The sequence below is a fragment of the Gavialis gangeticus genome, unplaced genomic scaffold (genome assembly GCF_001723915.1).
Source record: "Gavialis gangeticus isolate Ggan-Ray unplaced genomic scaffold, GavGan_comp1, whole genome shotgun sequence".
Classification (NCBI taxonomy): domain Eukaryota; kingdom Metazoa; phylum Chordata; order Crocodylia; family Gavialidae; genus Gavialis; species Gavialis gangeticus.
In genome coordinates, this window is record NW_017728998.1 from 4,075,751 (window position 1) to 4,089,348 (window position 13,598).

General features: G+C 37.9%; 1 protein-coding gene across 4 annotated transcripts in view; it reads right to left on the reverse strand.

Annotated features, from left to right (window-relative positions):
• The window catches only part of BANP (BTG3 associated nuclear protein), a 263,702-nt gene that overhangs the window by 203,583 nt on the left and 46,521 nt on the right, over positions 1-13,598 (reverse strand). For all 4 annotated transcript variants that reach the window (XM_019505415.1, XM_019505413.1, XM_019505412.1 and 1 more), the window contains exons 5-6: positions 3,419-3,541; positions 1,782-1,957 (exon numbers count right to left, since the gene is read on the reverse strand). In XM_019505415.1, the coding sequence (XP_019360960.1) occupies positions 1,782-1,957; positions 3,419-3,541 (299 nt within the window). The remainder of the gene's footprint in view (positions 1-1,781; positions 1,958-3,418; positions 3,542-13,598) is intronic.

The following is a 13,598-nucleotide window of genomic DNA, read 5'->3' on the forward strand; positions in this document are numbered from 1 at the left end:
TTCTCTAAACTAAATAATCCCAGTTCCCTCAGTCTTTCCTCACGAGTCATGTATCCAAGGCCCCCAACCATTTTTGTTGCCCTCCAATGGACTCTCTCCAGTTTGCCCACTTCCTTTCTACAGTGGGGGCCCAAAACTAGACACAGGACTCCAGATGTGGCTTCACCAGTGCAGAATAGAGGGGAATAATCACTTCCCTTGAAGTACTGGCAACACACCTACCAGTGCAGCCCAGGATGCCGTTAGCCTTCTTGGCAACAAGGGCACACTGCTGGCTCATATTCAGCTTCTTGTCCCCTGTCACCACCAGGTCCTTTTCTGCAGAGCTGCTGCCCAGCCCGTCAGCCCCCAGCCTGTCCCAGTGCATGGGATTGGTTCCATCCTAAGTGCAGGATTTTGTACTTGTCCTTGTTGAACCTCATGAGATTTCTTTTGGCCCAGTTCTCCAATCTGTCTAGGTTACTCTGAAAATAAGTAGAAGCACTCAGTTTCAAGATGTCTTGAACTAATTCTAAATATTAATTAGCACTCCCAGATGGTAACCGACACACTTGGCCTTCTGAATCTGGAGACCATGCTGAAGAAGCCTGGATTATGAAAAGAAAATATAACAAAACTGAAGTTTACACTCCTGCATTTCACTCCTGTTCTACTCTCAGGGATGCAAAGGTTCAGCCAATTTGCTTCCAAATGCAAAAATCAAAGAATGCATATACAACCTTGGTTGCAATTTTCTGACATAATATATTCACCAGTAGTGCATGAATGTAAGCACAGACTACCATACAGAGAATAAACATACAGAACAGTTTGTTTATGAATGCAATAAAGAAAAAGTTAGTGGCTAACTAACCTAATTTAAAAGCTGTGTAGTCTAAAGTTCAAATTACAGGCCTCTGTTTAAAAATTAGTGATGCCATCCATCAAACCAATCATAAAAATCCCATACTGTATTGTGATAGCCTGTTGTTTGCTCACATAATACTTTTCACCTAAAACATGTGTCTGCTAAATTGTGTTCTGTATTTTTCCATGACATTGGTGATTAAATAAAACACAGCAGCTAGCAATCATGTATTTTAATACCCTAAGTGCATACAACAAAATATCCCTAAAATACATATTTCAAAACGTACTTTCCACCAACTTTGATTTGCAAAGATATAGGTTGTGAGGCAGAGGTTTCCAAAAACTGTGAAACTGCAGACAGGGCTCTTCTATAAACAATACATTTTTATTGGAATTTCCTGTTAAAAACTGTTTAGAATTGCCAAAATAACTGTTTACTTTCATAAAAATTCCACATCAGTGGAATGGCATAATAACTTGCAGGAGGAGCTCCACTGGTAGAGTCTGTGTTACTTCCCACAGAACACAGCTATTTTTCTGGAACTACAGTTCCACTTCAGGGTGGAGCCAAAGCATCTAGTAATTCATTTGCCAGTCTTTGTATTTATAAGTATATAAACACTGAGCGTCCTTGCACTGCTGCAGTGTTAAATCAGAGGGTTACGCTCAGCAATGCTGAAATATTACAAATAAACTTAATTTGTTCTTCTGCCTGGAAACATTAGCAAAAAAGAGGCAAGTCGGAATGAAAGAAGTTTGGATCTCTCCAGCCTGTCATCAGTCTTATCTAATGCTTACTACTCTGTCTAACACTTCCAGATTTCCTAAACGGTCTTTACGCGATGGACTGGAAACATGGGTTTTACACCTTACACTAGAATTTTAGCTCCTGTTTCTTCTGCTCAAACGGCCTTAAGTTTTGATCAGCATACCTTCAGAGTTCAAGGTAATAAGGGTAACATTGTTCCCAATACTTTGGCTTCCTATCTGGCCACTGTTGGAAACTGAATCACTGGCCTCAGAGCCGCTCTCCCCATCTTCATTGTGGCTGTCATCATGCCCTGGGACCTTCACCACGATGGTGTTTTGTCTACGTCCAGGAACAGCACTGAGAAAAAAAATGAAGAATTCACAAACTTTGGGAAAAGCAGGATTCTAGACTCAAAAAATGTAATGTTGCACCCACTAGGTGATTAAAACATTAACTCTGACTTCTAATTCATTATGTGGGTCCTCTTACAAACCTTAATGAAGTGATATCCAGCTTAAAAATCTGCAACAGTTGAATAACTCAAGATGGAACCACCATTTTTCCTGCACGCATCTCAACGGCAGATGTTTTACATGAACTTAGTCAAGTACATATTATAATTGTGCAAATTAAATTAATCCAAAATGCTTTTGATATTAACAGAAATTAATGCACAGAAAGCTATGCACAAGAATGTTGTTTCTTTTTTAGAAAACATCAAAATATGACTCGCTGGAGGAGATTAAGTAAAAACTAAGCCATTTGCTTCTGATTCAGATGAAGGACAATCAATGGAAAATTGAACACAGTATGATGAAAAAAATGAATTGGCCAAATTAATTCCCCTCCCCCCCCACATTGTTCTTGGCTAGTATATTAAGGAAGCCTTAAATAAAATGTATAGTCCAGTAAGATGCTTGGCATGAAAGATTAATAGAAAACATTTGACTTCCCTAGATTCAAAAAATGAGCAAAGCTAGTACCCAGAGAGAGACAATACCCTTTAAAGATATTAGACATGTTAACAGTAGCACCACTTTTCTAAAATAAATTTGTTTGCATACATTGCCATCAAACTGCATGAACAAAAATCTATAGAACCTGACTGGCAGATCTAAAAATCACATGCATTATTAGATAAAAACATTTTGCAAAGATCAGTATCTGTCTAAAAGCACACACTATGCGGTTACTATCTAAGGTGACCTACCTGGAAGAGAACGGTTTTTGTTTTGTTTTTTTAACTGTATCAATGAAATGTGAATGCACAATATGCAACTGGTAAGAACAAAGTGATTTCTAAACCTTATTGTTTTATTTCTCGCCTGTTTATTTGAAATATTATTCTCTATGGAGCTATTGCTTCCAGGAAACTTGCTGAAATATACTCTAGACACAATACAATGTACGGGCATCACATAGCTCGTGAGCAACTTTTGTTCAAGGAACTGGGGAGTCTTAGTACAGTGCAGGTGGACAGGGATCCACATCACGGAAGCCTGTCACACAATGAGCAGCCTTCTCCACAAGCTCTAATAATATGAATAATTCAACGGGCCACAGACTGAACTAATCCCTCCTGCTCAGAGGCACTCCCTCCTTGCCAGCACTGACATACAGTGCTGTACCTCTTCTGCTGATAGCAGACTTCACTACGCAGCACTCTTGACCTCGCACTTTTCATCAGCACTAGAATACTTTTCCCCTCTGCTAGAAAGAACCATCATTTTGCACTTGTAATTGCAGCACACTGACATTTACTGCTTTCACGATAGAGCTAATACAGGATGGGGAAGGATTATAGTAGTCGCTACTAACTTGCTAAGGATATTTTCCAGAGAATCCGCTGTTCTGCTCAATGGCTCTTCCTGCCCCACCATCTTGGCTACAATTGAATTCTGCCGATCGTTGTTCAGTATTACTGTGGTCTGGGGAACAACACTACAAAACAAAATGAGAAAGGACACAAATGCAATGTAAAGGAGCAAACCTTTTTAATAAAACATTAACCTTAGCTTTGACATTTTAAAAAGCTCTCGTTCCCCCCAACCGTTAACATCACAGCTATTTGCTAGGGTGCAAATGCAACGGTTTGTAATCCATCCTATTTGATATCTGTACCATTCCAGGAACTCGTCATTCTTTCTGGAAACCGACTCCTTCGTTGGAATTATGTAACAGTCTATGACCCCTGGCAGGAAGATGAAGAATTTATCAACTGGAGACAGGCAGGAGGAAGTCTGTAAACCTCTGTTCCAAAAAGCCTTCAAATTTCTGCTTTACAAAAAAATTGTGTTTTTTTGGTAAGAGTGAACATGTTGTCAGTATTATGAGCGACTAACAAGAAAAAGTACGTATTTTTTTATGGGTATGTCCCCAAAGAAAAGGGATGGAAAAAGTTTTTTGCTAAAAACTAGGATGATGGGCTTAATTGAAACGGTACCTAATGTTTTAAGTTTTAGAAAAAGGATTTGTTAAGTGCAAAACAGGAAAAGACACTGAGTTTCAGTTCCCAATGAGACTAGACCATTACGTATGGGCATTTAAGGTGCAAAAAAATTTTACAAACAGAATCCATGGATAAAGTGGGACGCATAAAATTTTAAATAAATAAAGTAAATAATTTTATTTAGCATACAATTTATCACTTTGTTTTCAGAGATCATCCTTCTGTTCTTCTTCATGACACTACAGCATCTTTTCAGTGTGGGATAATTTTAAATATTTTCTTTGTACTCAAAAATAAACTCAATTACACACATTTTCTTCCATGTTGTCCATTTTGTAGTGATGAGAGGATTAGTTAATTTCTCATCATTTCACATGCTAAATATGTACCTGTTGTTTTTCTTGATCAACATCTAAAAACATCATTGACAGTCATTTTATTTTGCTTAACTTCATTCTTTGGCATGTACTTGAGTCACAGTCACAAGTAAACACATTTGATGACAACTGCTTGCATGCACATACATGTGTGTATCTATATATCTATACTGATAGATATATCTACATATAAAAAGCTCTATTTTGCATCTAGCAGTGGAAGCCTGTACTTTGGGAGCTAAAAGAATAAGGTTCTAGTCTACCCTGCCAATGTGCAGTAACAGTCTGTGTTGCCTGCAACAAATGGGATTCATTATAAATTGCCAACCATCTGTCAGATTTGAAATCCAGTGAAAAGTAGATACTCCAGAGAAGTTTTGCCTAACTGTAGATGAGCACAGAATGTGCTGGGCTTGGTGTGCACAGGTTTGAAGTTCAACGATCGCAAATGTAAATAAATACATAACATCTTAAAACTTATAATAAATCAAGAGTCAGGCTCCAAAAGATTGTGAGACCAGCCTAAAATCATGGAAAGGAGGAAGAAATATTAAGCTTTTTATTTTTATTTGCTTTCTGATGTCAGAGCATTTACAGTTCACTTAATATTTTGTCCACATCTCTGTAGATGCTTATTAAAAATTAGCAACTAATGAAAAAAATTAAAGCATCTCAGCTTTCACACACTTTTGATCATAGCTCATGTCAAATTATGAGATTCTTGATGAAACTGTAAGTTACCAACACTAGGAGTTGTCCCACCTTGTTAGATATGCTCACTTTTAGTGATTAGGACTTGGCTATCTTTCTCTCCCCATTTTACAGGTATTGCATATGACTGACTTTCAAGAAATTTTATTATTTCTGCTTTTAGACACTCTGCTCTTTAACAGCAACTGCCACTTTTGCAATACATTCTGAATGTATGTTTAAAATGTCACTTACAAAAGTTTAATTATTAATGAATACTCTAAATAATTAATTGCAGCTAAAGAGATAAATGCAATAAAATTAAAGCTTCCATTCATGGAGTCCTCAGGCTTTTGCTCATATTACATCTATTCTCAAAAAAAAAAAAAAAAAAAAAAGCCTTAGAACTGGGAACTGACAAAAATAGACAGAAAAAAAAACCTTTTCCCTTCATAAAGAAATTAATTTTGAAGAAAATTTTAAAGCATGTCTGATGGTATTTAGTTAACTTAAACCAACTTAAAAATGAGGAAAGACCACAGTGTAAGCCACTAACACCAGATGTTAAGGGGCACATCAGATACTACAGTATTCATTCAGGTAAAGTTGGATTTCCAACACACCATTTTTCTCTTACCCTGGGGGCCCTTCTGCAGTGGCACCAAAGTAGGCTTAAAACTGTTTCACATTAGTGTGGAGGTACTAGGCCAAATTTAAAAGCACAGGAAATCAGCAGTCTTGCTCTGTGTCTTAATTTGCCCCAGTGGGTTAACTGGAGCATTAGTAGACATAATAGAGGAGATAAGCAGAAAGATCAAGTTTCATAAGGCACTACCACTTCTTGTAAATGCTTGTGTTATATACCCCCGGAGAACTCTCAGGCCAATGCAGACAGAATATACAAATACTACCATAATTTGAGTCTTTATACGAAAGCCACAGAACTGTCAAAGTGTGCACACGTTGCTCGCCTTTTGGGATTACACAGCTACCAAATGGAAGGAATTCCTAGAGACTGCAGTCAGAACGCAGGAATCTGAGGAGCACATTAAGTATAATGGCAAAAACTGCTAAAAAGTCCCTATTCGGAAATGCTTAGCAGAGTACTACTAATCCACAGCCCAAGATTTTAATTAAACCTTGCAATAGCTGTTTACTTGAGTGGGAAGGCTACATCTGGTCTCAGTAGAACTGTAAATACTTGCCTATCTAATGCTAGGAAATATTGGTGATATCTGCCTTGGTTTTCTGCAACTACCTTATACCAACATCATTTGGCTGGTGGGTAATACCTCAATCTCTCTGGGTAACCTGTTCCAGTGCTTTACTACCCTCTTGTGAAAAAGTTTTTCCTAATAACCTAAACTTCCCTTGCTGCAACATTACTCCTTGTCCTGTCATCTGCCACCACTGGGACCCCATCCTCTTTGGAACCCCCTTTCAGGTGGTTGAAGACTCCTATGAAATCCCCCATCAGTCTTCTCTTCTGCAGACTAAATAAACCCAGTTCCCTCAGCCTCTCCTCCTAAGCCATGTCCCCCAGCCCCCTATTTTCATTACCCTCTGCTGGACTCTCTCCAACTTGCCCACATCCTTTCCATACTGGGGGACCCTAAACTGGACACAGGACTCCAGATGTGGCCTCACTGGTGCCAAAAAGAAGGGAATAATCACTTCCCTCAATTGGCTGGCAATAGTCCTACTAATGTAGCCCAGTATTAGTATTCTTGATGTGTTGGCCATTCCTGCAATGCCAAGCTGTCGAGGATAGCCCATGACTGGAGGATGATGCGGTCCTTTCAGTAGCCTCAGTTCTACCCATTCACAACCTCAAGAAAACGGACCGTGATCAGTATTTTACAGGGACCCAATAGAGCGACCTCATGTCTGCTGCCGATGAGGCAAGGTGTTGCATTCACAATGAGGTGCCATTTACTCAAGGCTGATTGTGTCAAGTCTGAGTAGTTATTTATCTGAAAGACAAAGGTATTTACGATTTGGGACTCCTTACCAATATGCATATATAATGAGCCTTTTAGAGACAGCAACTTCTTGTGCAAGTTATTCCACATAGGAGGACACCAAAATGCATGGGACTCCATGCAGGCATAGGAGTGAATCAACTCAGACCAGCTTGCAGAAGAGAATAGGACTTTCAGGTCCAGGTTTTCAGAAACAACATGCATATGTTTGCACACTACCTTCAAAACCACCCAAAGTGCTCAATGCAAGGTCACAATCTTAGTCATAGGCAACCCCTGGGGATCTGACAGAAGTGATCTTTACAGGTTATTACAGTGTGGCATCAGGATCACGGAAACTTGCTCCCTCTCACCTTTAAACGCCCCTCCCCCAAGGAAGAAGGAAGCAGGAACCAAAAGCCATAATCAGTATGTCATCACTGAAGATGAGCAAAACCATAAAGATGATTCCTGTGCTAATATGAAAAGATCAGTGAGCAAAGGGATCAATGTTTTCGATGCCCACCTAGATCCCAAATGAAACCGTTCTTCCATCTTTACTGCCAGAATATACATTTGCGGGGAAAAAGTGAGGAAACTGGGGAAGATGGAAAATAATATGCATGGAAAAGGTCTGTGTTTCCAGAAATCCAGCTTTGTTGTATGGAGTCAGACAATTTCCATTTATATTCAAATATTCCTTTTCTCTAAAGTATTACAACTTTGAAGAGCCTCTCTGTTATTTGCATATTTCTGAATGTCATAAGAATTACTTAAAAGTCTGTATTATCTATTGAAAAGGTACATATTTATGGATTTATACACACTCTACCATGTCATAAATCCATGATATTGCTGAACACAACATTTCCATAAGTAACGAATGTGCAAAACAATGATTTTCAATCATTTACAATGTTGGCCTCTAACCTTTTTGTTTAAATATCAAAAGAATCATATACATTTTGCATAGAAAGTTTCCTGCCAAAGGTAGTTTTTAACACGGAAAATGTGTGACTCACATCCACAGCCATTAGTCTGAGCTGCTGGTTTTTCTCAGGCAATGAGCTGTCCATCAGAGACAATACAGTCAATAAAAGAAAAGAACTTTTGGCACCCCGAGAACCAGTCTTCTCCTCTTCCCTGATTACTTTTTTTGTTAGTAGAAGAGAAAAATAAAACAGAAGAAACCAGCTGACATTTTATCTCCCACAAGGTACAAGATCAGAAGCTTTTCTTCAGATTAATGGAAATGAGTTACAGAAGAACTGAGACAGGAATATTTCAGACAAGGACTTACACCTTTTGCATCTTTGGACATGCTAAAATAGACAGATGGGCTATTTTATAGCAAAATTCCAGCCTGTCGATAAGAAAAGGAGGGTGGGATGAAGGGGACTTCCAGACCCTAATGTTTTAGGACAATTCTCTTGGCTTACTTTGCATGCACAAGCCCTATTTAAAAGCATGGCTCTTTCTAAAAATACCCACTTTTTTTCCACTGATGCCAAAATTCACCTTTAACAAGAATATAAGTTCTTTTCATTACCACATCTGAACAGAAAAATATAGGCCCTTCACCTTGGTCAACATTGCTTTCATTGACAGGGAGCCTTCCACAGTAGCCTACGTTTTTGATGATCCCTGGTTACGCATAAGTTGGGAAAAATCCCCGACTCATGAATTTGAATTATTTCATGTATGAAAAAAAGCAAATTTGCAGCATGCAATGCAATTTCTTTAAAAAAGGCAACCAAAAAAAAAAAAAAAAAAAAAAGGGCCCTTAACCCAAAAAAAAATTTGGGGAAAAAAAAAAAATTTCCACCAGCAAAGCAATTTTTTTAAAAAAAGGAAACCAAAAAAAAAAAAAAAAAGCAGGCCCTTAGCCCAAAGAAAATCTTGAGGACAAAAACATGATTCACCAGGGTAAAAGAGAACAACAGGATGATGTCTAAACAACAGAAGGAAAAGAGCCATATGAACATTTATTTAAGAGCTGATTCTTGAAACGTACTTGTCATCTGCATCTCCCACCCTTATGGCCACAGCTAACTGCCATATACATGAACAGTTTTATCCAAACTTAACAAGGGTTCAATTCCTTGAAAATAATCTTTGGGTTCCCAAGACCTGGCAGGAACCACAGAAGGCCAGGCATGGTAGAGAAACCATTTATGACTAGCTTCTTTACAGTGAGATGCCATAATATGCTGGCCATCATCACAGAGTTACGTACTTAAAAGATTTATAAATTTGTGGGCAATTTACCGGAGGTAAGGGGAAAGCAAAAAGCTGCAGTCAAGACATAAGGCTAACATTTTGAACATACTGAAAGCCTCAACTAAAATATGCAAGAAAGAAACAGAGATTTTCCAGCTTACAAAAGACATTTATACCAAGTTTGTGCACAGCGGTACCGTCAGCCTTAGCTGCACACAGAGCGCCTTTGAACTGGCTGACAAGCACACAAAGATAATTTACTGGTTTCAAGGAAAACTTCACTGACCAATAAGAAAAGCTATTAAAACAAAGTCTGTTGTAGTTTATTCCACTCTGGGGGAAGCCATTTAAACAGACTGGCATGACCCACTGTAACCATTCATAAATGACAACAGCAGTTTCAAAGGTTCACCTACTGAGCAGTAGTCAGGTAACGCGACAACTGACCCACGAATCCTACTACTGAAAAAGAAAAGCTTGTTACGCAAGGGGGTTTACAGTACCTAGACGTCCATAAAAATAACCTTCTCGCACATTTTCTTTATTACTGTAGTTATTTTTAACACAGCGGAAACACTTTGAAAATTAAATTTACAGCAATACATGGTCTCTAAAGAACCCTTTGGCCTCAGCTCTTGACTGGAGATATACAGAAGTAGAGAAAACTAGTAGGTCTGGACAGTGTTACAATTGACAGAGCCAGGATTTCAGAAAATGGGGTTATTTAAAAACAACAGCAGTAGTATTAACTCTAACTACTAAATTGCTACTGTTAATCACAGACAGGAAAAGGTTACAAAAACAGAACACTCTTTGTACACTGTTAAACTGCTAATTTAAGTGAAGAAAAAAAACCCTGTTTATTCATACAAAATGAAAATTGTAAACATAACTAAATCTTTGGTCCAAAAACGTATACTATAAAATGTTGCTACCATATCATTGAGCCATATATAAGCAGGGCAGTCTATTCCAGAGTGCATTAAACATGCCATCTGAAAAATAGATCTCATCCTCATCATGCTTTCTCTCACATGGCAACTAGTAATTCTCCATAGCAAGGAGGTTGGCTAGGATGATCTGCAACCCTGCTATAATAAGCAGCATGGTGCTAGAAGATATGATAAGAAAGGGAAAAGATAGTATTTGGAATTAAGGTAGAGGCCCCAAAATTATAGAAACAGAAAATTTAAGAAAAGGAATCTGGGATAAGCCAGATATATGAAGGTTTTTAGTTATTTAAAAATATAGGTAGGCACTCAGTGGGATATAACAAGTGTTTTAGCAGGTTAGACAGTTTTGTAAAAACCATGAGGTGTCTACCTGGATCTACAAATAGATTAATGTTTTGGCAAATGTGGCCCAGGATCAAGGATGCCTTCAGGAATTTGAAAAGTTCAGTAAAATGAGGTCAATGAAGATGAAATGTCTTCAATAACCTTTCACACTTAATGAAAGGGAAGAAGGACTGGCGAGATAAATCACCCGAAGGATGCATCAGTAATTTAGATAGGAAGATGCTGGATTCATCGAGCACTGGACTATGTTTGAAAAAAGGAGACTTGTTCAGATTAGCTGCTTTCCTCTTCAGCAGAACGTTATCATGTTATTGTAGTCACAGTCAAGGGCATGAGTCTCCAAGTGCTCAGCTCAATCCAAATATTCAACAAAAGGGCAGTTTGCATCACAAGACATTCATATACAAGGAGTTCAGGAAATAAGCAAGAACTGGAATGAATCAAATGAGCATGTCACAGGTCTATGGTAACTCTCAGCCATAATACCAACATAGATAGGCACAGTTTACATAAGGCAGAAAATGGAGAGAGAAGTTGCACTGCAAAAAGTAGCAGAAATGTCAGTGAGATGCAACTAAACTCAGAGATGGAGAGTAAAATTATTCAGGTAAGGTGACAAGGAATTAAACTCTAGATAGATCATAGCATGCACAAGTTACCATCAATCAAATGAGGTCTAAGACTGAAAATGGAAAAATTCCTGCACCAGTTCTCAGAGCAATTGAAGCCACAGGTTATATTGTTAGTCGGAGCCTTGAACTACCCAAAATTATGGGCAAAATATATGGTGGAGTTATGCAGACTTTGTGATCTAAAATATGGAGAACCCAATAAAAGTCTAAGTCATCCTGGCTGTACTCCCTACCATGGATTTGAGAACACCTCACTTTATTTTTCCAAATTTCTCACAGACTTCCAGTGCCTCTAAATGTGGCTTTTAATTAAGTAGACTTTCTAGTCCTGCTATTTCACAGTTACACTTTTTTGTTTTGATTTAAGCATTGAGGTTCATTTCCCCGCTCCCCTTCCCCCTAAAAGCAGCCATTGTATTAAAGCACTAGGGATAGAGGGAAAGAAAAAGAAAAAAAATGCCAGGAATTACTAAAAAGTGATGCTACTGCATCCACAGTTTAATTTTTAAATATTAGTCTTTGGACTCCAGAAATACACAGAATGCCATATAAACACTAGTTTTAACAAGGTGTGCATTAGCATTTTGTATGAACATTTTTACTTCTGGATCATAGGTTTCTAAACCAATGCACGTGTCCATCTGGCATAATTAAGTGGTGCATGTGGTGGGTTTACAATCACTGCTACATAGCTCACCACACAGCTGACAAGGCAAAACAAGGTTATTCAATAGTCTTCAGGGGAAAGCACCAACAAAATTTGGCAACTGAAGCCTCGCTGAAGGATAAGCAGTATGAGAATGAAGATGAAACAACAAATAAGTAACATCTTTGTTTTATTCTTCAAGATACCAAAAGCACATACGTTTCTTATAAACCTAGTATCAATGGCTAGCATCCAGTTATATGTTTATATATGTAGAAACATACCTTATTTTCACATCTGACATACCAGATATCCATAATGGCCACCACAAAAATCATTATTTATGCAAAAGATAAGGGTACAGGCTTTCCAATTACTGTTACTGAATATCTAATTAAAGCCTAGATATATATTTATACCTGAAGGGCAATTATGTTAAAGAAGTACAGCTACTCTTTAAAAAACAACACAAAAACAATTTTTAAAAGACGTTAAAAGCAGGTTTCCTGCCTAATACTCCACCCTTCGCCGTGGAAGAAAGCTTGGGTTAAAGATATCTCTATCTCTATGAAAACAGAGTTCTACAGAAAGAAAAAATTCTATTCAAAGGGACTGTCAGAATCCAAACAATCTGGGTTTTGCATTTGGAAATATATCATCAAAATGGCATCAGCTGCCAACAAAGGCGTATGGCAGACTGGCTGGCTGGCATCCCACCAACCTCTTGCTCAGACCTTGCTGGAAGCCGGGCTGTCTCACCCTATCCATCCATGGTTCTGAATCCACTTCAACCTTTTTGCTCTGTTCACAAAAACGCAACAGAATCCTTCAAAGACATCATTATGGGCTTTCCACACTATTTCTCCTATTTCTTTTTAAATCTAAACACATTATTTCTCTTAAATGGCAAGATAAGACTGTTAGTTTTCTGGCAGATGTTTTTAAAAAAAAGGTGACAAGTTATAGACACATCCATCTGGTGTGATTCATAATAATTTGTACACTTATTTGCAGCTAGGATATAATATACCAAAAGCCCTCCGAAGAGAGTTGAAAAGTAATCCCCTCCACTCACAGTTTGTTTAAATGATTTCTTCTTATTCACTATTTTCTTAAAGGACCCTTAGTGTCAAATACCCTCACTTCTGGGTCCTGTTTCAAGGAAGAGTGCCTTTACAGATTAGATTTTCAACCTGATTCTGCATTTACAGAAACTGTATCACTAAACATTTTTAAGCTGTCAATGCTAGAAATTCAAATTAAAACATAAGGCTTTTCTGCCCCCTTCTGTTTATTATAAATTTAGTATATGATGGCCCAACATGCAGCCTACTACAACCTAACATACTGCCTGCAACATATGCTCATGGGACTCCATTGTGTTCTTTTCTGTTTTTAAGGGTTTAAAATATTAACTCTAATACTCACTCTGCCCCAATTCACAACATTCAAGAAAGCTATTTCTATTGAGGATTGTTATGTATAAAATTATAGCCAGTCTACTAAACAGATTACGCTGATTAAATGAAAACTACTAATTAAAGCAAATTACATTTGGCTATTATTTATTTGGGCAGAAGAAGAATCTCATTCATCACATCTAGAATTGAACTCCTTGCAAGTTCCCTCTTGTATTCAGCCAATTCAGGTATAGAATTCATTAGTGGGCAATAATTGCAGAAACAAGGGATCGATAGAGGGGCTAGAAATTCCACACAGGTCATA